This window comes from Anser cygnoides, chromosome 1, assembly GCF_040182565.1.
Source record: "Anser cygnoides isolate HZ-2024a breed goose chromosome 1, Taihu_goose_T2T_genome, whole genome shotgun sequence".
Lineage (NCBI taxonomy): Eukaryota > Metazoa > Chordata > Aves > Anseriformes > Anatidae > Anser > Anser cygnoides.
The window spans coordinates 82512710-82538615 of record NC_089873.1 but is presented as its reverse complement, the minus strand read 5'-3'; the positions used below and the strand labels follow the sequence as shown (position 1 = coordinate 82538615).

General features: G+C 37.3%; 1 protein-coding gene across 21 annotated transcripts in view; it reads right to left on the bottom strand.

Moving 5' to 3' along the window:
- The window catches only part of ROBO2 (roundabout guidance receptor 2), a 473555-nt gene that overhangs the window by 124674 nt on the left and 322975 nt on the right, over window positions 1–25906 (bottom strand). For 15 of the 21 annotated variants that reach the window (XR_010833100.1, XM_067001298.1, XM_067001316.1 and 12 more), the window contains exons 5-7: window positions 23878–24016; window positions 8643–8770; window positions 5351–5362 (exon numbers count right to left, since the gene is read on the bottom strand). Coding sequence is in view for 20 of the 21 variants with exons in the window: in XM_067001298.1 (XP_066857399.1) it covers window positions 5351–5362; window positions 8643–8770; window positions 23878–24016 (279 nt within the window). In the remaining variant the exon portion in view is untranslated. The remainder of the gene's footprint in view (window positions 1–5350; window positions 5363–8642; window positions 8771–23877; window positions 24017–25906) is intronic. The other 6 variants (XM_067001321.1, XM_067001251.1, XM_067001260.1 and 3 more) reach the window with 1 other exon arrangement.

The following is a 25906-nucleotide window of genomic DNA, read 5'->3' as shown; positions in this document are numbered from 1 at the left end:
GTTGAAAATGGAGCCAGAGTTTTGTGGACCAGCCCTAATAAATGCCTGGTGGTTAATGTGCTCTGTCCCTATTTGCAGAGCCATTGTGGCCCATACATCACAAACGTATTTCTATGGTATCTTAAATCATCATGGAAATTCAAGTGTAAGTTCAGCTATTGGAATTTTGCCAAAGTACAAATGCTAAAGACTCTTGGATTTTTAGAGTGGTCTTTCAAGGGCTACTAAGTGTCAGAACAAATCAGCTCTGTATTTTTATTTCTTTCACTCAGCACCAAGCTTTTCTCCTTAATATAAAGGATTTGCCTAATGATAAATAAAAAGAATGAATTCTTTCAGTTAGGGAAGAAGAAAATGCAAAAAGCTTAATGTCTTCTGGTGTCTTTACCCTCTTCCGAAAATTTCTATATGTGATAGCAACAGGCAGGCAGGCAAAATACTGCACTTTGATACAGATATTAGATTTCTGCCACTGAAAGATGGCACAGCAGTGCCAAGCATGATCTCATCTCTTCTGTCACACACCAATTACCACTGCTGATATAGTTTTATAAACCCTCAGTGTCTCAAGTGAAGGTGATAGTTTCATAAATACACTAAAAATAAAAGTATTCATACTATATAGACTTTCCCGCAAGAGTCAGAATGAAATGGAAAAGGATAAAGAGAGAACTCTGTCAGCTATCATCTAAACAATGTGATTTCCAGCCACAAACAAATGCAACCTTGTTTAAATATACAAACCTTTCTATATTGTTTCATGCTACACCACTCTTAATAGACCATTAACCCATGCCAGGTTGATTTATGACATGAAAACTTCCCAGAACAGAGTGAAATGCATCATATAGTCACATTTCACTTAAGTATGAATAGGCTGTATTCAATTAGTATGAAATTTAGAAAATTCACGGCAGATGTCTTATCTGTTTCTCTATTCTCCAACATGGTAGGGAAGTAAGGTTATTGCAACCTGATTGGTCTCCCTTTACTTCTTTAGTTAATTCCAGATAATTTCTATTCAGGTGGCAAAATTATTTGGATATTTGCTGAATGGCAATTCTTTCTCAGAAGACGAGTCATATCATATGACAATTAATTAAGTAAACAATCAGGTAAACTACAAGGCAACTGAAATGCAAAAAACCTGTATTTTGACCTAGTTGAAACATAGCTGAAAATAAATTGAAAACAGTACTTTGCCACCTCAATGACCTTTTTGATGATTAGCAAAAAGGTAACTGAAGCATTAGACATAGATCTCCACAGATCTTATATTTGAACTCAACTTTAAGTCTATATCTCAGAGCAATATAGCAATTGGAAAAGCAAGCCATTGTTACTTTTAGGCAGGATTATATGAAACTTTTGGGCTCCTCTTAACTTTTGGAATACTTTTTATAGCTATTCTTCTGCACAGTTGCTGTAAGAAATACAGCAGAATGCCAAAGTGAGAAAATATAAACTTCCTCATCTGGAAGATCCATCCAACAAGTTAAATAACAGTAGAAATAGGGATAAAGATGAATAAATATCTTGTTTCCTAAACCCATCTGTTGTAAATCCTGTCGCAAATCATTTCAAAAGGTTATAAATAAGAGAACATCTATTTCAGAAACAGGCAACACATTTATACCTAGCATCAAATCCAAACATGATGAGTAATCTGGTATAGAGCTGTTAAATTCACCAGCTGCCATCCACCTCAGGCAGAACTATACCTCATTTTGTCTATGTAGCACATACCATATGTTAAAAACTGCTTGAATCAAACATGGTCAGTGGCAGAAGTAATCCCACTACTGAATTTTCCACTCAAGATGAAATTTAAATTAAATTAAACCAACTAACAGAATACAAATATTTGAAACAGGTAAAAACTAAATAGAAGATGGAAATGATTCAGCTTGCAGTAAGAACTACTGCAAAGAATAACAAGAATTACAATCCTTGAACATTAGAAATACGTATCTTTATTCTTCAGCAACAAGCCAGTGAAAGAAAATGTTTTGGTCTTGTTTAAAACACAAAAAAGACCAAAAATGTCTGCTTTGAAATGGCAGTAGTGATGAAAAGTAGAGGTACCCAGTTAATATGCAGGTATCAGAAAAGAGTATGAAATTTTAAACTGCTCCCCTGCAGTTTATCTTATACCTTAATATATAAATATACGTCTGTTAAAATGGCACTCTCCTAGAGAGTTGTGAGTATATTAAGTAGTGTTTGCTTTAGATTCCTTTCTGTAAGGAGACCTGATTTTTGCTCTGCATTCCAATTAATTTTCTAAATAAACAAACAAACAAAAAGTAAAAAAGCTAAAGATTTGACTCACTATTCTTGTCAAATGACAATTTTAACAGAAGATCATTTGGGCATTTTGGCGGTGAAATGATGGTGGAGAGGGAAGATACTTTGTTTTGCATTACCTGGCTTTAAATTTTCAATAGGATAGGTAGCCACCTGCTTTGCCTACTTTTGAATGAACCAGAATGAACTGTGGAAACCATTTCAGCTCCTTAAATAAAAAGAAGGAAAGAAGGAGGAATAAGGGGAGGGGAGGCAAGGGGAGTCTCATAAGGAATCTTTTCTACAGGTACGGGTTTAGACAGAAGTGATCCAAAGAAGATGATCTGCTTACACGCTGCAACCACTGCACACTCAGTTGTATAGGAGTTATAGATGTTAAAAATCTTTGGAGTTGGATGTACTTTAAAATCTTTTTACAATTCACAAGATAAACACTACATTAAATAGTTTGATAAAGACCATATGCCCATATAATGATTATTTTAAGGTCAACCACTCTAATTTATGTTTTCCTGAATAAATCATAAAAAAGAAGAATTTTCTTTGCACCAGATGTTCACTCGTTACAAAACAAAATAGTGTGGGCAGGGAAAATGACAAATTGACCATGGCGTGGTCACACAAGGGAATCATTCACCTCGACATAAAGTAACTCGATACCGAGAGCTTCTACATACACTTTGGAGATGGAATCATTCACAACTCAATGGCCTGAAAAGTCTTAAAAGAGAATCAGTGCTCTAAAATGAGACACCAGCAGCAGTGCTAAAACCTAAAATCGTTTTCTTGTGAATCTTCAGTCTTTTATTTTATGTGGCTTTCACTGAGTTTGAAACAATCACTACTTCAATATTTTTCTTGCCTTTATTTTAATAGTGAGCAGAAAGAAAAAATAAATAAAAGTAAAATGTTTTTCACCTTGCAGCATTTTCATAGTGAATTAAGAAGGAAATTTAATTAGCCATAAAAAAAAAACATAAAATGAGAGATTTACATCAGAAGCATACCAAATTAATTCTAAATTTTCTAAGCAAAGGAAAAAAAATTACAAATTTACTCCAGTTTTACCATTACAACTCCTAGGAATTAAATTCTTGAGAACATGAGCCGGCAGTGTGCCCAGGTGGTTAAAAGGCCAAGGCATCCTGGCTTGTATCAGGAATGGTGTGGCCAGGAGGGCCAGGGAGGTGATCGTCCCCCTGTACTCAGCTCTGGTGAGGCCACACCTCAAGTACTGTGTTCAGCTTTGGGCCCCTCACTACAAGAAGGACATCGAGGCCCTGGAGCGTGCCCAGAGAAGGGCAACGAAGCTGGTGAAGGGCCTGGAACACAAGTCCTGTGAGGAGCGGCTGAGGGAACGGGGGTTGTTTAGTCTAGAGAAGAGGAGGCTCAGGGGAGACCTTATTGCTCTCTACAACTACCTGAAAGGAAGGTGGGGGGAGCTTGGGGTCGGCCTCTTCTCACAGATAACTAGTGATAGGACTAGAGGGAATGGCCTCAAGTTGTGCCAGGGGAGGTTCAGGTTGGAAATTAGCAGACATTTCTTCTCAGAAAGAGCAGTCAGGCATTGGAACGGGTTGCCCTGGGAAGTGGTGGTGTCACCATCCCTGGGGGTGTTTAAGGGAAGGCTGGATGTGGTGCTTAGGGACATGGCTTAGTGGGTGACATTGGTGGTAGGGGGGTGGTTGGACCAGATGATCTTCAAGGTCTTTTCCAACCTTAATGATTCTATGATTCCTAAAATAATACTCTAGTGACTTGAGTTTAAAGCTTGCTATTGAGTTTTCAAATGGAGAACTGTGAACTGCTCTTCTACTTAGGGAATTCTCTAGCTGTGGATAAGCAATGCCATGACTGCAGCTTGGCTCTACACATGCTAGTTCAAGCAAACTAGTAAGTATGGGATCACCTTAGTTCTGGAAACAGATGCCTAACCTGGATTTTATCTTTAAATTATTCCAACCTCTTTTCCTCCCACCTTGTAACAGTGAAGAGCTGAGACAAGGTCAAATTCAAACTTTGGTCAAACACATTTCTGACATAAGTTTTGACTATATGAAGAAAGACCAACCCCCTCAGCAATCTCTGTAAACAACAGTACAGACTTTTCACACTAATCCAAAAAAAATCAAAGTAACCACATCATTATTCTAGAATATACATCTAAATGCAAACTACAAAAATCAGAAGAGAAGTGCAACTGGTTAAATTGTTCAGAAAATCCATATAGGCACAGAGTAAACATCCGTGAATGAAAACTAAATAATAAGTTCAGGATATTTGTGAACACCAAAAGAGAATTTCAGCTATTGACAGTTGCAATTTTTCCATTATGCTCAGTTAGATTTTTATAAATTTTTAAAAGTAATTTCAAAGACATAGGAAAGAATCAAATTTTCACAGTGGGATTTCAAAATCCAGAGATTGCCTTCCCCTGGACTTTTTATTCAGAACAGTCTGCATCCTATACAGTGCATTCTAAAATGCACTCCAAGATGACCCAAGGATGAAAATCAGTGATGAACTTTCTTAACAAGCACGGAAATCTACTCCATCGCCTTTTCAATTTCAAGACTATTTTCATTTCAAAAATCTTTGAAAGATACAAGAAAGACGGAACATGCAAAGCCTTTGCTTTTACTGCTATGCAGTAAAAGCATAATGAGCTGATCATTTAGGGCCTGATAGAAGCTCACCAAAGTCAATACAATCCTTTCTGTTGATTTCAATGGCGTTTATACCAGGCCCTTAAATAGACTGTTAAAACCATCTGAATGAGTGATTTTGGCTTAGTATCACCACACACCCCCAGTTTCACTGAATGGTATTTATTGGTGATTTAGCAAATGTGTTTATACATGACATAGCAGAAAATAGAAAGTTCAGAAATAGCACTTTGTCAGTCAAAACCACTTGGCTGGTGTTATAAAGTTAACACTATTAAGCACTGGCTGCTAGCTCAAGCCAGTTAAATGCTGTTGCAAATGAAAGATGAAGCATTGCATGAAGCCATGCTAAAATGGATAGAAGGATGGTTACTTACCAACGGGGCGAGCTGTTGACATTACAATGGTGTAGTGAGAACATAAAAAAGAAATTAAAAAAGAAAAGAATATCTGTCAGAATGCATGACGTGTAATGTTACGTTCTACTATGGATATTACCATGATTGCTAACCCCTCAAATGATAACCTAAGTAAAATATTTACTGCTATTACTGTTTAGTCACACGTTACTATTATCACATTTATTTGAGCATAGCATCTGAACAAGTTGACTGGAATCATTCTCTAAGAAACATTTTTATTATCTTCACATGCCATCATCAAGTATCACTGTTAGTGCCTGATAAAAGAAAAATTGCTTGCATTAGCACAAACTTTTAGATCTTGATGAACACATCAATTTAAGCTACACTACCAAATGTCATGCCAGTAGATGCAAGGCATTTGATTTCTAAGTTGAATACCAATTGAATGTTAAGCATGGCCAGTCAGTACAGCAGTAGGGGCTACAAAAAGCCCAGGACAATTTTTCTCATTCAATAACAGGCATGAAAGCTTACAACACGTTGCTTTTTCCTCACTGACAGGGCTGATGAAAATATAACAAATAGGCTGAAATGGCCGCAGGGATTTCAACCCAGAATCTCTCAAATTACTGTTTAGATAACTTCTACTTCCTAAAAAAATGCTGCTGAACGATCAACAGGTTAATACAGTTTCGGACTGATATAAAGATTGAAAGCTGTTGCTGCAACAAGTGATTTCTTGATTATAGCAACAGCCCTTGTATAGTTGTGTTGGGAGAGAAGGCTGACAGTCCCTCTGCTAATAAAATAAAGATATCCCCTTTCAGAACAGCTAAAAAATTGGACATAAGATTGACTCACAATTGCATCTGGTTAGGTGAAACTTCCCATATTTTAGCAACAGAAATAGTCACACATTTCTGAGAAATTTTTTTAAAAAAGAAATTAACCAGCTCTATAACATTAAGTGCAGACTAGGGCCAAAGAGAAGACATGCATATCCTTGTGTAGCAGAGCATGCAAGTGCCATCTTAGTTCTCAGCCTTTCTACGGCTTTATTCTTACTTTGTCAGATCCACTTTATGTAACCATTTCAAGCCTGCTGCCATTTCTCACTCATCATCTATTTTAAGACTTTCTGGCTTTTAATATTATGACATTTTTCTTTTCCAACTGAAAGATAAGGAATGAGTGATGCGCATCTTTCCAAAACACTGAGTCACAGAATTCAAATTCTATTATCATTTACAACAGCGTGATGTGAACTCCCCAGCTGCATCCTCATCCCCTGCTTTGAGAAGATGGAGCCATGAATGAGGGAGCTATGGATTATGCTGTTGCTGCCACGTTTGCAGTTTTGACTATGGATACCTGCAAGGACCAACGCACTCTCAAAGTAAATTTTGAAGTGCTAATGGTTTTCTTCTCTACATGAAGGGTGATTTTGCTAAAACTGGTAAAAGTTTAAGAAGTCAGAATTAAATCTTCCTTTAATTAAAAGGAATATCATTCATGGTCCCTTTAAAGTCAACAGGAGTTTGCCTAGTCCTTTGTTTCCAGAAAATACAGAGTAATAACCTTCTCCACTGAATTTCTTAGCTTTTCTCATTTGCTGTTATCTTGAACGTTTAACATGCTTATAATATCATGGCTTCCTTTGTGTTGGATAAACACTATGTAAATGGCCATCCCAGGGGAGACTAGTACCCAAGATAATGAAAGTCTACTTTTACTGTAGGAAATTGATTAAATTATGTATTTCTTTGTTTTTATTTGTTTTGTTTTTCCACCTTAATTTGATCAGATTCCAGCTTCAGTAATTTCAAAGGATTTTTTGCTTGGTTCTTGTTATTGTTCATATCACGAGATAGGTAGCAAAAATAAAAAGCTTGCTCTACTAACGCATACAGTGGACACAGTTCCAGGAGTGTTTGAAGGCTACTGAATTGGTTGCCAGATATACTGGAAATCAGGATTCTGCCTGTGACAAAGTAATGGAATTAGAGCATTTCTGAGAGTTCTGTGCAATAACTATTTTTCTCACGTTACAAATTGGAAGAATAATCTCTTACATGCACATGCAGCAGGTAAATCTACTTCTTCAGATTAAAACAGGGAGGTCTGCATTACCACATATTATCTAAAGCGAACACTAAGGTAATATTTTAGCAGGTAATATCTTGGTATCACAATACTTTCTTTTCTTTGTTATATACTAACATCTCCCCCTCTACAAAGCCACTCACTGCTTTTTTGCCCTTTGAATTCAGCAAATTAAACTGAACTGTGTCCATGCATTAAATGGATGGAAATGGAAGCTGGCCTCTTGGGTCAGTTGACCCCAGTTCTAATAAAGCAATCCATTGAGACTTTGAACATTTGATTTAATGTGTATGAAAAGAGGAGCACAGATAAAGCTAAAAATGTTTTTATTAACCTTTCACAGCTCTACTGAAAACCATCAGCATGCACCACTAAACTGTGAAATAGTGTCTGCATGATATCCATTGTGCCAAATTGCTGCTTATCTTTTGGAATGAAGTAATAACTACTATATTCTATTTACTTATATGGAAATATTAGCCCACAAACAACTTCTCTCTCCATAATCTTTAGCATGTCTATATCTACTGTCACAAAAGACATTTTGGCAAGTCGTTACTCTACTGGTTTTAAAACCTCCTTACCACATCAAAAAGCACCACATAAACACTGTGTGGATACTATAGACCACGAATATTTAAAGAGAGAATATGTTAGTTGTTACTTTGTAATACTTACAAAATTTAATTAAGATTTTCTTTTTCTTTTGGCTTGGGTTTATCTTACAGATAAAGAGTAATGATAGAGAGTTTAATTACAGCAGAGATAATTGCATAATAATACTATCTGCATTATTTTGGGCAATAATAAACATAGGTACTACATTCCTTATATTTATTAGGGAAAGGAACCCTAATAATAATAGCCTAAACCGATGGCTCACATATTAAAGTGTATGTCCATGGTTACATAGTGCTTGCTTATGAATGTATATGCATCATGCATCTATTCTTTGATAAAAAAAATAATATTGGAACAGATCATTAACTGCAGTGAAATCCTATCCTACAGAATATAACTACAATTTTGCCTGAGATACCAACAGGACCAGGATTTCAGCTGTGTTGCAAATCAGTGCAGCACCCACGACTGCAAAGGATGTGCGAAACCCAAACAAAAGCCCTGTAAGGATGTGGCCCATTATGACGGAAAGCAATTGATCCATACAGGACACCCGCCCTCTCTCCACAGGAACACTCACCTCGCACAGTAAGGGTAGCAGAGGCTTCCACTTTTCCGACTCGATTCTCCGCAATGCATGTGTAGGTTCCTTCATCTGTGCTCATAGCCTTCTTAACGCGCAAAGTGTAGTCATCTTTGATGTCATACCTGTGTTTAAAAAAAAAAAAAAAAAAAAAAGAAAGAAAAGAAAACTCATTCTGTAGCCAACCAGCAGAAATGAACAAAAACCCTCACCTGGAATTTGCCAGTCTGAATCTATCTTGGATCCAACTTTCCAACTTTGGAAGATAAATTATTATCTAGCATTAGATAATTCCACCAAGCATTAATCTTCATGACATTTTTATTGCACTCTGCATTAGTTAGAAACTTTACATAAAATTAGTATTGCTATGTTCACGCAGTATTAGGGCTTTATTAATAATATCTTTCACTTTGTCCTTGATCTAGAGCAAAATGATAAAATTAAGCTATCAGACATCAGTTATCAATACATGACAGCTCAGGTTTATCATACCTTTAACTATGAGTGAGCTACATGTTTTACCTTTAGCTGATTTGGAATTTTTCCTTTATATACAGTTTTCCTCTAGAGCAGCAACCCCTTAGGCATATTGGTAAGTTCTGACACTATAATATTATAAACAATAAAAATATATTTAAGCTCTAGAATGTGACATTTATTGAAGAGGCACATTAATGGAGATTTATCAATTTCACAGAAATACTACAGAGTGATTCATTTAGTGGACAATAACACTTTCTCTTCCTTAAAATAAATTCAAAACATTCCAATTATTCTTTGTCTATTTCTTTGTTTCTGTTGTAAAAATTCTAAAACTATGAGGATATATAAAAATTGAAATAATACAAAACATTTCAGCAGGCAGTGAACGTTCATTCACAAGGCATTTAGAGTAACTCAATCAAGAAAAATAGGAAAATATTCACAGTTAAATTGTTATCAGCCCGTAGAAGTCAAGATTAACAAACTACTTTAGGCTCTGATGCAAAACTCGTTAAAGTCAACTGAAGACTTTAACTTGTATGAAATTTCTTTGGCTCCTGAATTGGGAAAACATCATAGACACTCAGCATGGATATTTTACTCTTGAAATACTCTCCCATAAAATTATTCTCAATGATATTTTTTCTATACATAAGCCCCTGATACGTTAATTAAGTTACCTTGAACCAAGAGGTAGCTTCAGATTCTCGTGCATTAAATAGCAAAAGAGGCACATGAGACTAAAGAAAGATCTAGACCTCAGAAGATGTCAGTACTCTAATGGTATAGATGCTCACTAACTAACTTTAGAAAAACTAATTTACCTTCTCTTTATTATATAGTAAAGACCCCACAAGCTTGTTCAGAAAACATATTGAAATGATAAAGAAGAGCATGCTTACATGTTTTGATGAGTAAGAATGTAATGCTATTAGATACAGAAGTGTTGTGAGGCTCTGTCTATGAGTATTGTTTAAATGTTTTGGGAACATCAAATATATACATTACATGCATCGCTATTGGCTCCTTTATTATAGATTTGTAGCAAGAGTACTGTACTAACAGACTTAAAAGCATCTTAACTCAAAGGATCATATATGTTGAAACGTTTAAAGTTCTGTTATGTCTAAGTAAAGCTCACGACATTAATTAGAGTATTGCTAGTAAAGTAGTTCCAAGAATAAAGACAAACCAAGGCATCTTTTTACACTTATCACAATACAGTTGAGCTTCATTCTATATTCACTAGGTCTATTCATTAGCAAAAAATGAATTAAAGAAGACCAAATTGTGGCTAACTGTTCTGTCAGAGAAAAACATAAACACAGATCATATCCATTTCATTAAGAGTTACACTTAATTGTATGTAAATGTTGCATATCAGGTTTAACTGATGAATAAGAGATATGCCACCGGGAAGAATAACTAGGTGCCATGGCATTCTACAGAAATTTTTAGGGACCATTTTTCCTAGTGTAATACCATTGAGGGGCAAAAATAGTTATGACAATAGAGAGTTTCATGCACACTTTCTGGATCAGTACAGAGCTATTGCAACTACGCATTCCAAAACCATATGCAGCTGAGGCACATTTCTTCTCAACTGTTCACAGATTAGGTAGTTTTGCATGCTGTGCTGCACTAGTCAATGGCAAAGAGAATCACTTTTTCCATAATAGAGAAAAGGAAAATGGTCTCCCTTAAAAATCTCAAGAATATGACAACAGTATCCTAAAACAATGGAGCAGTTATTTGTCATTGACGACCACAGAGTTGCAGACAAAAGAAAACGCTCATTTTCTTGACACAAGGCCAGCACTAGGGGACCGAAAACATGAAGTTGTGTTCAGCTCCTGTAAGATGATAAAACTAAGATAAGCTGTAGTGTAAATATGGGTTGGATACAGGAATCACGTTTATAAAGCTGGGGAAAAATTAGCCGCTTATTTTGTTACACTGACTTTTTTTTTTTTTTAAAGATAAATACCATCCCTGTGGTTGACTTACCGCTGCTGAGATAAAACCAGACAGACAGCAGGGCTGGATCTGACTGGCTGGCTGCTCGAACTGGGATGCAGGCAGCCTGGGACAGGGCCCTACAGTCTGCTGTGGGCTGCAGCTGACTCGCTCTTCTTCATCTCACTGATGTGCTGGTGCCGGCATGCCAGCCAGCTGCCTTGGAGGCTTCAGAAGTCTTTATGCTTGCACCTGCCAATCATGCAAATTGTGCAAAGGCTGCTGGGGGAAAGAGCCAGCTGCGTGGCATGCCAGGACGCGGAGTGAGAGCACAGCCATAATCTCCCACTTGGGTCGAGAAACGGAGGAAGGAGTAAACATGTCACTGTCATGGCCCAGTTACCAATTACTTCAAGGAGTGGCCCAGCTCTCCCTGTCTGCATCTCCAACAAGGACATGCTAGGTTTTTGGACCACCCTGGCAGAACATGCCGTCTAGCAATTGGATTCATACATAGATGGACCCATGGGATATTATAACCATCTGCTGTCCTGAAGTATTGATATGCTGCCCCTCAGTCATCTGTTCCACCCACTCTGTCCCCAGAAGTCACCATGGTTCAGTGAAGAGCTTTGACAGGCAGGAAGGAGAAAGGAAAACTGTTTTTCAGCTTTAGCTGATCCACAGCAGCACAAGGAACTTGTGTGAGAAAGGGACTGTGAAGTAAGTTGTGAAGTCTGAATATGCTTGTATCCCTTCAGTTTCTCAAGCAACGGCCTGTGAAGTCTTGAATAGTGCTTGGTCTCCTCTTGATCCCAGAGCTTCATATGCCTGCAACAAGTTTCCTCCTGGGTTTCTGGAGAAGATCACTCTCCCCTGGATCACTTCCAAGCTGACACTTGGAACCAGGCTCAGGGCCTCTCTGACTGCCAGTACCAGTCACAGACAGAGGTTGATGATGGAGTGGCAGAAAACCAGGCTGTACTGGTTATGCAGGTCCTTAACTTTGCTGGTGCGCTAAGAAGGCATTGCCTTCAAAATATGTGCAGCATCAAGAAACACCTTCCAACATATTACCCAAATATTGCTGACTCCTAGCCAAGTAATGCCAACGTTCAACACAAAATGTAGGGTGTCAGACATGGGCTTCATATGTTTATGGCCATCTAATTGATTCTGAATACTTCCCTTTGTTAAACATTTGGAGGTGCTTAACCTTTCAGTTTAGCTTAAACTTCAGCCATCTGACTAAGCTGGAAGAGGTCTTTTAAACAGCCAGTCAGCTTGTGTGGGGATAAAACCCAGCCACTTTTGGGGATCGTGTTACATAACTTGTGTTGTACAAGTCCTAGCTCCAGTAGGTCTGTCTTTAATTACCCAAGAAAGAAGGGGGGCAGGGGACTGCGAAGGAAGAAGCAAACAGAAACAACAAGCAGATGAGAAAACACTGCTGGTGAGGAAATTCTAATAGAAATTGAGTGATTTTAAGTGAAATCTGGCAGTCTCTGGCACATATGAATGCATTCATTGTTGCTAGTTTTGATTAATGACAGTTGTACAATAGTGTGCTGACAGTCACTGCCATACAGACACTTTTTTTTTTTTTTTATATGAAACTCTGCTGAAAATGCAACCCAATCAGATTTGGCCCCCAAACAACATGTGCTATCATCACTGTACCGTGAATTGAGATTGATTGGTAACCAGCTGTGACAAAGTGGGAAAAAGAGCCTTGTCTTTTTCAAGAAAAGAAAAAAAAAAAAAAAACTCTGAATCATGTCAAAACCATTACCATCTGCTCAACCAAATAACAAATAAAACAAAACACATTAACTATTTTTAAGTATCACAAATTAATGTACCAAGGTTAGATTCATGCATTGGCTTAAGCATCTAAGAATAACCTTGAATTATACTGTTTTTGTCACAGTTAGCAGTTCTTCATTTTTTTTCCCTATATTCAAAAGTGTATCTGTTCCTATTCAGCCACCAATCTTCCATGGTTATCAAATAAAAAAAGTGTGAGAGAGAAACAGAGAGAATCAGAAAATTTACTGAAGTTGGAGAGATTTAGTGGTATGTTTTTTGCATTTGATATGCATTCTGCTACTTCATAGAAGAACCCTTAGATATCCAGTTTTTCAAAAACATGCATGCAGCTATGCATAAAAATATGTTTCTTTGTCTTTTGTATGCACAGGTAGAGCAGCTGCGTCTGCATCTGGAGTTGTTACATTCCTAGATATCCAACTAGGTCTAACTAGTGAGGATGCAGTTGCTTCAGCTGTGCATTTTAAAGTTGTAACAATGCATTACTACATTCACTAAATTCAACAAAACCAACTCAAAAAGATGTCCTTCCTGCTAAAGGGAAATTGCAAAAGTCACATCTTAATTGCTGTAAACTGATGCTGTTGGCATCAAAAAAAATTACATCAATTTATACCAGGCACCTATTTTCTTTTAAATATTACTCTAAATGTAAATATATATATATAACATATATATATATATAAATGTTGTATGTAGGCTTCGTAAGCTTTCCTTTTTTTGTTGTTGTTTTCTTTCAGAGATGGCACAAAAATTACTTTGCTCTGTTTCCTTTTGCCTGTTTGGCAGGCAATTTTGCAACATACACACACAAAGCTTGAAGATTACTCACAACATCAATGATTAGGGAGCCCAAATAGAGAGATGCTACCAGCCAAAAACCAGAGTAAACAGGAGGTAGTTAAGGAGGCTTAAGCTTCTGTCTCCACTTCTCTTTTGTGGTGCTGGCACTTCACTTCACAGCATAGTGCCACAGCTTTTCACTGGCTCCTGGACTGTCCATGCCAGTTGGAAGGAGCCAGAGGGAAACTGCAGTGAAGTTGGAAGCGAGGAAGTGTGAGCCCCTTACCTGCTTCGGCCTTGTGTGGTCCAGGAGCAGAAAGGAGATCCGCCGCTCCCACCAGGGATGTATCCACCCCTGCTACCAGCTCCCTTACACAAACTGTTTCTTTTCCACTTACAGCCCATGCACAAGCCTATGTGAGTGACACAGGGAAAGATAGTGTACCTCTCCTTTTCGTTCCCTAGAAAACCCTAATCAGTGACAGAGAGTGCAAGAATGCATACATTTGTGTGTACTGGTGTCTCAAATCGTTCTCTTGTACGCCTGCAATCAAGGCTGCTTCTTGCTGGGTGGCTCTAAGATGCAGCTGAAGGCTGCAATAAACTGCCCTACCAGGGAGCTATCCCCAGAATGAGGGACAAGGCAGCTGCCACTCACGGGCACATGTGCAAATTCCCATTTATTCCTTGCCTATGCCGCTCATACCAGAGAAAGGTACAAGGCAGTGCAACATCACCTGGAATTTCTTAGTGTGAGGCATGTATACAATCAGTCATGGAAGATGGTTTAGTGGCCTTATGTCAACAAGCCAGAAAAAGAGCTAAGTGATACAGGCTACTGTACACTATTTTTTCTTAAAATATACTGATAACGGGTTCTGCTTTAGTCCAAAATCTTTTACGTGTTGTTACCAACAGATTCTTTATAATTTTTTATGGTTGACACTCTCAGTTGCAATAATACAGAACACAGAACCACACTGCAATATGCCTTAAGCGAAGATATTCGACAAAATGGCCTAAATCTCATAAAAGATGTATGCAACGGTTACAGTAACTGTGCCAACATTGTGAAACCATTCCCATGTCCAAGAAAATCATGTTTTCCAACTTCTCTGGAAGCATTAGACTATGCAGCACTACTCTTACGAACACACATATGTGAGTGCACATAGCTAGTACTTCTAAAAACCAGCTGCCATGAGCTCAGAAAAGACCCAAGAAAGAAAAATGGGACTGCTTTTTCATTCACATTAAAATAATTTGAAAACATAGAAGTTCAGAACAAAACGTATGTTTGGGGAGCTGTTTCTCAGCAAACACTATGAAAACTGATAGAGGCTCTTTTCTGCCTCTACATCTCTGCTTGCACAGAGAATTACCACGTTAATTATCCAGAATGGGCTTCTGATTTGATTTGAGTTCCAGACAGATCTCCACATTTCAAACGTTGGAACCTCAGTGGAAGTATGAGCTAAGAGACCATGTAATGACTTGGCATGGAGGCCTACCCTCCTGTCACCAGAAGTAGTCCTTTACCTCACATATGAGACGCATTTGTCAGGCGCTTGGGGAGATTTGTATTATTAATGCCTATATCATAAATTTATCTATCTGAAAAACACTCTTGATTCACAGGGTTATCTGCTCGGCACATCACTGCCATTACTTTTAAGGAAATTAGTTTTATGGAAAAACAATATTTTGTTTTTCCTTAAAATAAGGACTGTGTTCCAGTCATTGCAAGTATCCTTTTGTCTATTTTTATTAAAAAAAAAAAAAAAAAAAAAAAAGGAAAGGAAAGGATACTGCAAGGACTGGGACACTATAAGAAGATCTGAGCCAAATTGACATTTTGCTCTCACTAAATATAGTTATCTGATTTTTTTATTTTTATTTTTTAATATGAGTACATAGATTACGAGTAGTTTGAAACAAACAATTTGTGTTGGCCATTTGTGTTGGCCTGTTATTAGTTGCCTTAAGCATGATGAGTGATTATGGTATACTTGTCAGAGAACTAACTGAAATATTTTTAATCTGTATTTTGAATCAGTAACCAACCATGAAGTGGTAATTAAAGATGAAGTCATGTTAATACTTTAATGAAAGTGCCTTCTACATTACAGTTGAGCCAGAAAACATATTATTAAAAAGCATGTTTTTGCTAATGTAGGACTTAACAACAGCAACTGGAAATTGTTCTTAAAGATAAAACTTTAATCTTGCATTGTTTTCACTACCAGTTTTTGTTTGTTTTTTAACTGAGATGATGACTTTTGTATCCCATTCAGGGATAAAATGTGCTTAAAGGAGAAGAAATCTCTCTGGGCCAACCATTCCAATGGCATCAACAATGCTGTGGTCACAGCTCTTGAATCTTATTCTCACTTGAGCATAACTACCAGCTTTCCTTTCCTGAATGTTTCACATAAAAACTGCACAGCTATCTATCTTTACTTTTTCATTCTGTAATCTTAATAGTCAATAAACTAATTATTTGAGTGAAATTCTACACCTAGTTTTCTTGGGTATCCTTCTGCAAGACCGTTTATTTCCCGCAATCTTTCATGACTGGAAAATTCAGAGAAATCCATGTCTGAGGCTACTATTACTGGTATTAAATTTCCCTTCAGACCTCTGCTAGTGACTCCATTAATTTTCAGACACGTAACAATTTTAGGACATTAGACAACAGAGAATAAAAACTAAACAATCCTCTTGTGGCAATCCTATTTTAGATGCACTGCCAGTGATCACTTTGCAGATCACCAATGGCTCACACAGCATAAAGAGAAAACACATAGGCAGGACTGGTAGTTGACACAATTCCTTTAAGGCTGTTGTCCATGGAGTTGTAGAGTTATTTTCCCAACCTTGACCCTTATGTAAGCAACTGGAGACTGTTTTCATGCATCTGCAAACAGACTGCCTGAAACAATAGCTCTTCTTCAGCTCTGTGGTGAGACCTGACACTTAACATTAAGCCAATTTAAACGCCAGTGCTATTAACCATTTCTCTGCTGTTCAGTCCAGCACAGACACACATCAAACACTTCTGCTCACAGCATTTAATATTTCATACAAATTGAACAGTGGATAGCTACTGGGTTAGATGACAGATTTCTGGGGTAACTATGGGATGATCCATCTACAGGGCGTTATTCAATACCATGCCTTGAGGGACTTTAATAGTCAAAAAACACTCTGATTTACACTTTCACTTGGCCATGTATTCCTCCAAAATCCACAAGGAATATTTTTCCACTTGCAGATTGGGAAGGAGTCATTGACGGGCAAAATACCCATCAGAGAACAGGATTGGTTACCAAAACAAAAGAACAAACAGTAGGGTACGTCATCTGGATGCTACCTACATACAGAAAACTAAACCAACCCCTGCTTCCCTTTTACCGCTCATCAGCTCTCTCTCTCTAAATGGTACCTCTGGCCTTACAGAAGTTTCCACAAATGGTTCAACATAACAACTAAAAACACGCTTTGATTGCATACTGCTGAAATCTGCCTGTTCCAGTAGGCTACGCGGATTCTCTACAAGTTGTGTTACAGCTTGCCATGTGCTGCATTAAGCCCAAGATAACAACGTCCTCTGTGAACCACCTCTACTCCCTTCAGCTGTATGTAAGAATACAAATAACATATTAAACCTCTTTCTTTCACTGTCTCCTTTTGACAAGCTATTAAGAACATCCAATCTTCTCCCCTATGCTCCTCATAAAGGGAGTTATTCTCTCCTTGATGCCTAGCTTAGGAAACAAAAGATGGACATGCAAATCATACTGGATCTAACCAGAGGTAATGAATAGTACACATAATATAGCTAATATGAAAAACATCCTTTTTTTCCTGACCCTTTATTTAAAACTGTTAATTGTCATTAACTGCAACAGAAATTTGCTGATGTAACCAAAGATTATATCCACTAAGGTACTAAAACACACTCTTTAATTAATTTTCAATACACATTAGACTGAATTTTGTTACATTCTGCACGGAGATTAACTCAACCAAAGCACACAGTGCTATGGTGTTATTAACTCATATTTCATTGAAAGGTCATTCTCCCCTTGGTTGTGTCTAGAGGAGGCTGTAGTTAAATACCTCACTATCCCATCCACAGAATATAAATAGAATTATGTAGAACTGTGTTTACTCACAGAACCCATAGTTCCATTGTTTCTTCAAAATTACCATTTCTCTGGCTTACCTTATCTTGAGATCATGCAGAAACACAAATGTAGAACACTTCTGGTGATCATGCCCTTTCTGGATCTTCCCTTAAAAATCTAACTTTTCTGAATTGATAGGGATAAGTTTTGCTGTAAATAGCATTGAAATTTGTTTTAAAGTTTTGTACCTGGGAAGACTATGATATTTTTAAAATTTCATCTCTTACCCTTAGGTTCAAGCCCACAAGAATCCACGGAGGAAAGCACAGAAATGACAGCACTTTGTGAAAACGCATGCCTATCAGAAGTGACAGATAGAATTTCTGAGCAGCCTATGTGTCTGCAAGTATTCCTCAGGCACAAGAGGCCGGTTTTAAAAACACAGCAAGACTAACTTACCTACAAAGACTTTTGATGGAGCTAACACGTATAAGTTAAGTCTAAATACTCAGCTGTAGTCAAGGTTAAACATTAGGGCCTGTCACTTATAGCAATTAATGTTCTCAGCAAATAATGACAATCCTTTTCTGCACTTAAATATATGTATAATTTTCAAAACCAGAAAAGTGCATTTTCCCAAATTATTTTATGGAACATTCTTAATCTTTAGTAAGTAAGGAAGCTTACTGTGCTGTTTATGATTTTCACTGCTATGTATCACTGCTCTGTCTCATTTAATAACCTGCAATCTTGTAACACTTAGCAATACACTCTGTGTAAACTACACACCATTTTCCTTCTGAAGTATCACTCTTGATTTTTCTGCCTACACTCTCCCATTGTGTGGGCGGCACATAATATAAATACCTCTTCCTGCTGGTGCAGTTGCCACTTTTCATTTCTAGTATAATATTCATCTAATAGACAATACCTGTAAATGCAACTTACAAGAGCAGGTTGTAATCTCATTAAAGATGTATTTACTGAGCTAAGCCAGCTGTTCTGGGCTGGAATGTGGAAAAAGACCCAAGTGATTGCTACTCAGTCATTTTTAAGGCAACTGAAAAATACATTTGCTGAGCTAACCTCACTCTCCCAAAGAGCTGGCACTGCTAGCTTCTTCTGTGTAAAAGGTTTAAACAGTTATTATAGCGTGTCACAAATTTTAACTTGTAATTGAAAATCTCTTGACTTCCTCAAAGAAAAAAAAAAAGAGAGAGAAAAAAGAAAATATCCGTATTCCTTGCTATGCAATTACAGACTATGCAGCTGCTCTCTTCGGCTGTGCTAGAAAATTTAAAGACATGAAACACTGTACAAACCTTATTCAAATTTTATTGCTAGTCATAGATATGCCACTCTCACATTGGAGCCTCTCAAAAAATATATCAGTTTCTTCCTGTTACCAGGACTAAAAAGCAGATGCATCAAGGGTTGATTGAGGCCATATTGAGTTCCTCACAACACAGGAGACCATCAGACCCCATAGCAAATCTCTATTTCTGCCAAGCAGACATCAAAGGAAAGCTACCTGAACATGTGGTTGGAAAAAGACTTCAATGTGTAAAAATGATTTTTCTTTAATTCTAAGTATTTCCTGATCATTCTGCATAGCCACAATTGCCTGAGTTGCTTTAATACAATTTTTGTGCCATTTCCTTGTGTCACTTATAATGAAAAGAAACTCTATTCATGAAGTAGCAAACCTAGTATTTCAGCCAAAGGCTTAAGACTGGTGACCCCACAATATCCTGTTCATCTCCAGTAGTTTGACGTGAGTCATACTTGATTAACTATTCCCCTAGCTTTTTTGTACTGTGTAAGCTATGGTGTGATGTTGAATTTTTTGAGCAATTAAAATAAAATATACACTATGTGCCTCTATCCTTGATTTACAATGCATTTCGGTCTTGGGGTCACTGATTCAAAATGGACAGCTTCTAGAAAAAAAGCTTTACATAGCCCAGATTTCACATTGTACTTTGATTTTGCCTGTTGGTGCAGTATCAGCATTTTTTATAGCATGCTTTTCATTTGCTGGGATTGGTTTAGGGTTTAAAAAGGATTTTCAAATCTGAAGAATCAAATTAATTTATTATTAAATCTATATATATATATATATGGGTTTAATAATAAATTTATATATATATATAGGTTTAATAATAAATTTATATATATATATAAAAGCTATGAAAGCAATTATGCATAATTCACAACACTGTTTCCACCTGCTCCTTTCTATTTCTTTCTTAATTCCTGTCCAAAGATACAAAAAAAAGCTTCATGATTTTTACAGAAGTCTTTGAAATCTCAAGATCAGGTCTACAGGAATTTGGAAAAGTTACACCCTCTGAATGTTATCAAGACCTTTTTTCAAGGACGTTTTAACAATGTCCACTACAAGAACAACTTAAGTTCTTAAATTTAAAATATAGATTATTGTAGTTGTTTTAGATCATTAATTCAAAACAGCAAAAATGTGGACTGAAGACTACTGAAGACTTTCACATGCAGAATAAACTTCTGCCCATCTGTTCTCACTTTTAAAGCATGATTGTTCATAAATTTCTGGGTAATTATAAGGACAATTAAACAAAATACCCACATTAAGACTTTTTATTATTTTCATATTTTCAAACACTTATTTCTTTAGAAGTGTTTTTTTTTTTTTTCCAGTGCCCCCCCCCTTCAATCCAACTGCAACTGGAAGTGTTTACAGTTCATCAGGGACTTTTATAATTAAAACTATAATAGCCTGAAATTATTTTTCAATTATTACTCAACACACCAATTGGTGGAGCAATACTGTTTATATTTGTCACCAGAAATTACTGTGATTACTTTTCTCTTTGCTTTCAGATGTAAAAAAGCTAAAAGAAAGTAAGATGGAAAAACAGAGAAGGATTTCTGAAAGACTATGGATCTAGTATCAGTCATTCTGGCATTCACCAGAAGCAAATTACAGAAACAAAACGCATGCAAAAATTGATAATTCAGTTTATCCCACTTTGCTGTCACTGACCTAGACATTTTTGAAAGTTGAACTAACGACAGAAATTTTTAATAATTTGCAATACTTGTTGAAACAGGTACCTACTATAATCGCTTTGTAATCTAGGGATGTGGCCTAAAGGAAATTATTGGAAAACAACAACAACAAAATACAGACAGATGTGCAAAGAACATCATTAGCTGTGGAAACAGAAAATTGGCACTGAAAGCTGTAAGACAAATAGCTGCACAGATCTGCTCAGAAAAAGGGATTTATTTACGCAGAAAGAATAACAAAGGGTATTCTTTATTTCATAATCCACTGTAGATGTTAAAATGCTTAAAATAGAGGAGTTCTGAAGATGAAAGCTACTTTCTATTTTAACCTCCAAAAAGAAAATCTTGTATTTCTTCAAGGAGGAAAGACTTAGGAATACTCTTCTCAGTTTATAAAATGGTCACATTTTCATTTTCTTTTCTATTCATTCAAACTACACCTGGGTAAAGTTCTTTGTTTGCATTAAAAAAAAAATCAGGAAAAACAATACCTTTTCTTTCACATACCCCAAGTTTACCCTCCTTCATTAAACAACATGGAGCATGGTTTGGAAATTTCCAGTCTTTAGACACTTAGGATTCTGCTTATGTATACTGTTGTGTATATGATACATTTTGAAAAATAAAACTTACAGTCCCGATCATCGGAGGTATTTGCTTTTAAAGTACAGATATTGGACTCTACTAGATGATCACAACCTATGTCGTTCAGGTTGTGGTGGTAACCTTCTACAAGGACAGCAGCAGTGGCAGTCGTCTACCCCCCAAGGTGGTCTTCAGCATGGGACCCTTCAACTTTGCCCCTTCCTCACTGTGATGTTCTGAGAAGCTGACATAACTGAAGACATATCCTCCCTTTCTATCTTAAGATGCCAAACCACAGTAAATTAAATGTTTAAGCGCACTGTAAAAACACTGCTGAACACTGTGAATAGTTTCTGAGCCTGAAGTTGAGTATCATCAGAATGTATCTGATGAACCTGCCCTTCGCTTAGTTAAAAGCATAGTAAAAACTCTCTCCTTTCCTGTTACATTTCTTCTTTCCTAGAAAGACATCATGAATGAACAGAAGCTACCTCAAAACACACAGTACTTAAGTTTTTCCACAATAAAATACATAAAAGGAATATAAAGCCACTAAAAAAAAAAATAACGCAATGTGCAACCTTATTGAAGGCACTGTCAATTCATCAATTCTGCCTATGAGACTTAGAAGACATGATTTAAACAGTAGAAGTAGCACAATAGTAAGACTAAATCACAGCAGCACAATGCATTTACTAAGGGATACTTCGCAATGCACAGTTAAATAGCAAGGAAAAATTCATCTTGCCATCCAAAAGACTGCTCTTCAAAATAATCTTCTACACATTACATACATACATATCTACCTAAATAATTAGGTTAAAAAACTACGTCAATTTTAATTTGTTTTAAGTTGCAAGGAGAGATTATTTTAAAATGTATGTACGTTTATATCTATACGTATCTCTTCTGTTAAAACAGAAATGTTTTTTTTTTCCTGGAATATGCATCATTACATTAATACATACACTAATATATTCAATTAAATAATTGCATATTCACTTAAGACATCTTATAGAGTTGAGGATGTGGAAGCTAAAACAGGTATTCTCCAATTTGAATTTTGATTTTTATTAAAGATTTAGATATTGAGAAACAACCGATGTTAACCTTAGACATAACGATGACTGCACACTGTGTGATTCCAAGGAATTTTGCCATCATTTTTCATGAGTTTGTATGTGACACTAAATTCCATATTTAGCAACTGGATAAAGACTGCCAGACAACAGTCTTACCACATTTTACCATGTTGGGGTGAAAATGTAAGACAGGCTGTGATTAAGAAAGAAGGCCACAATGTCTAACTTGTTTTACTTAGGCCCAGTCTAGTAGTGTGCTCACAGCACACTTAATATACTCTGACAGGATCATACTAGTCACACAAATACCATTGCAGTTGCTCTTTTTTTTTTTTTAATGGTCACGATTGGAGAAGCAGAAATAATATTGGCAACCAGCCTACACAGGGTAAATGCAGTGTTTTAAGCACTTGTTTGAACAAGAAAAGATCTAGATTTTCTCCCTTTCTTCAAATTATATCTGCCACATCCAAGGAATAAACAACATTGATGGAAAACAACAATCAAGCGCGGTGGGGAAAAAAAGGCACTCTTCATGTCTTCTCTTTAATTTAAAAACACTGTGCAAACAATGAATCAGGAGTCACAGGGTCAAAAGAGAAGACAGGCTATAGGAGACCTGGATTCCCATTCCTGTTTCCAAACCTATTTCTATTTTAAGATATTTTAATCTAAAAATGGTTCAGCATCAAACATTGGAAGAACTCTGGAAACCAGGGACCAAACACTGTTCTGCTACCTGAAAGGAGCCAAGTTAATTTAATGTCCTTTTATAAGACAGACTCTCATACCCTGATCACTCTGGAATTTGTTCCAGATTAAATGAATCTTTCTTGAACACAAGTGCCCTGTTCCAGATTTCATCTTTATTTTCCACTTCCGATAGTTTGTTTCTTTTGCCTTTTCCAGAGGAAGATTTCTTTCTGAGACCCAACAGACATTAGCAAAGTAGCCAACAAAGCCCTGCCTCTAACCCACCCCATAAACATGACAGAGAAGCTCTGGGCTCTCCAGCCAAACTTTCTCCCTTTCAGTATTACCACGTTGCTATGAAGGCTATTATCATTGGTACAGTCCCTAAAACACTTTTATTTTTCTCCAGTAATGCAGTGAACTGGATCTGTTGACATCTACGCATCAATTTTCTTCCTCGCACAGGAATCCACGAGCTGGACAGCCCAGCTGAGTGGATTTCTCTACTCAGCTGGCTCTGGAACACGGTTTGCGGTGCCAAAGACCCGAAACACAGGAAATAAATCTAGCTGGGAGTGGTTCCAGGGTCGTTCAACAGCGGCAATTTGAAAGCGCTGGGAACACGAACGCTAGTCTCACCTTCCTCTCGGTGGGTCTGTGTCGTCTTTCTTCCAGCGGACGGTTGGCTGCGGGTCCCCCTGCACCTGGCACCGGAAATCCACGGCCTCCTCCTCCAGCACCACTTGGTTAATCGGCCGCCTGAGAAACGTGGGCCGCTCTTGAAAAGAGACATCAGAATTCCTCAGTGAGTCACAGGGCTGACATGAAAACTTTTGACTTTTCAGCACCTTTTTGTTTACCGACTCGTGGAAGGCAGAAAGGAGGACTGAGCTCCGCGAATTCAGACAAGTGGAACTGATGATGTGCATCAGCAGCCCGGATGACGACAGCTGGGCTGGAGATGCAGCGGCTGTCACGTCTGGCCCTCACGTAAAAGCCAAGTGCCACCAGCATGAAGCACGCGTTAGCCCCGACTGCCCGCCTGTCACACTACTGGGTACGTCTTCAAGACCGTGCCCTTCCACGTGAATGTTTTGGCTCTGCACTGCTGCATGCACGGAGTGTGATTTAAGAGCTGCTGTCTGCTCTAGCAATATACGAGCTGCCAGTGGAGACAGCCTGCCTTCGGCAATAATCAATACCTGGATGCTTCGGAGGAAAACATAAACTCTGTGTTATGCATCTCAGCCGATTGAGGGCTATTGTACCGAGGTCAAATCTTCCCTGATCCCCATCACTAACTTCACCACAGAAAACTAAATTAAGGTTTGAATAATCAGTTCTGTTTACCCTTGTTATGTTAGCCTGCACAGCTACAAATATTATTAATCATCATAATGTTGCACAGGCCTGCTTGAAATCCAGATGCAGAGCCACAATCTGATCTCAGTTACACTGGTACAAACTCAGAGTACCGGTAATTTCATTTGAAAGGATGTCACTGGGGTTAGTTTCCAAGTTGCCTTTGGATTGCATAAATTTGGTTCTGTCCTCTCCCAGCCATACTGCACTTTCACTGTCATAAATTATTTATGCCAGAGACAAACCATTATAAGACTGGGTTTATATGAAGCACTATTTCCACTCAAGACAGCGATTTATTACACAGGCATTTAAAACCAGTTACACACTACGTTTCACATTTCATTCTCAGTGAGTTGAGGGCTATGATGTCACTTAGAAAATTAGTCAAAATTCACACAGATGTAAGCAATACAAGATTCTGATTCAGGCAGTTTGTCTTGATAACTACAGAGCTGAGTTTATAGGCTTGATATCTATGTTTAATATATGAAAATTAAAACAAACAAACAAACAAAAAAAACCATTAAAAGAACATTAATAAGGTTGCAAAATTGAGCGTGCAGCACCTAAGTGCCAGAAGTGTCAGAATTAAGTCTGCATGCCATTTCATCATTCCCTTTCTGTTTATGCCTTATGGGACTGGTTGCAATTACACGATCACATACTATTTCTTCCCCAAACATCTCCAGATTGTTGGTATTCATTTAATGAGCAGGTGTTTAATATTTTGCTTTAGTTGTACTGTTTAGTGGGTGGCCTCCTGTCATACTTCTCAAATCTCACTTCAAAGACAGAATTATTAATTTCCTCACAATCTCCATTACACCTATCTTAATGCTTCATAAATAATTCACCTACTTTCATAGCCCCTCTCTGAGGTGTGATGGAGATCTAAGAAAGCAAGGTAAAAAAACCAAAACAACAACAAAAAAACCAACAAAAAACCTGCTAAATCTTCATGCCCAACTTGAGACACAAAACTGCCAACTTATTTTTTCTTGAGAATTCAGCATGAATTTTGTATGCTTGAAGCTCAGTTTCCATTGAATTCAGTTACAGCTGATAAAATGTTTACTACACGAATCAGAATATTAAGTCAGAAAATAAGGAACACAAAACCAACTGTTAATAAATATTTATAAGAGTGACACAACATCACATAGGAATTACATGATACTAGCAGGGGTACCTATTGGCAGAGAAAAATGTATTTTGTCAGCAGAAGAATTGACACATTCAAGGATCAACAGCACTTTTCCAGGTGCTAAAGATAATAACAAATCTAAGGGACAGACTTTCTTCT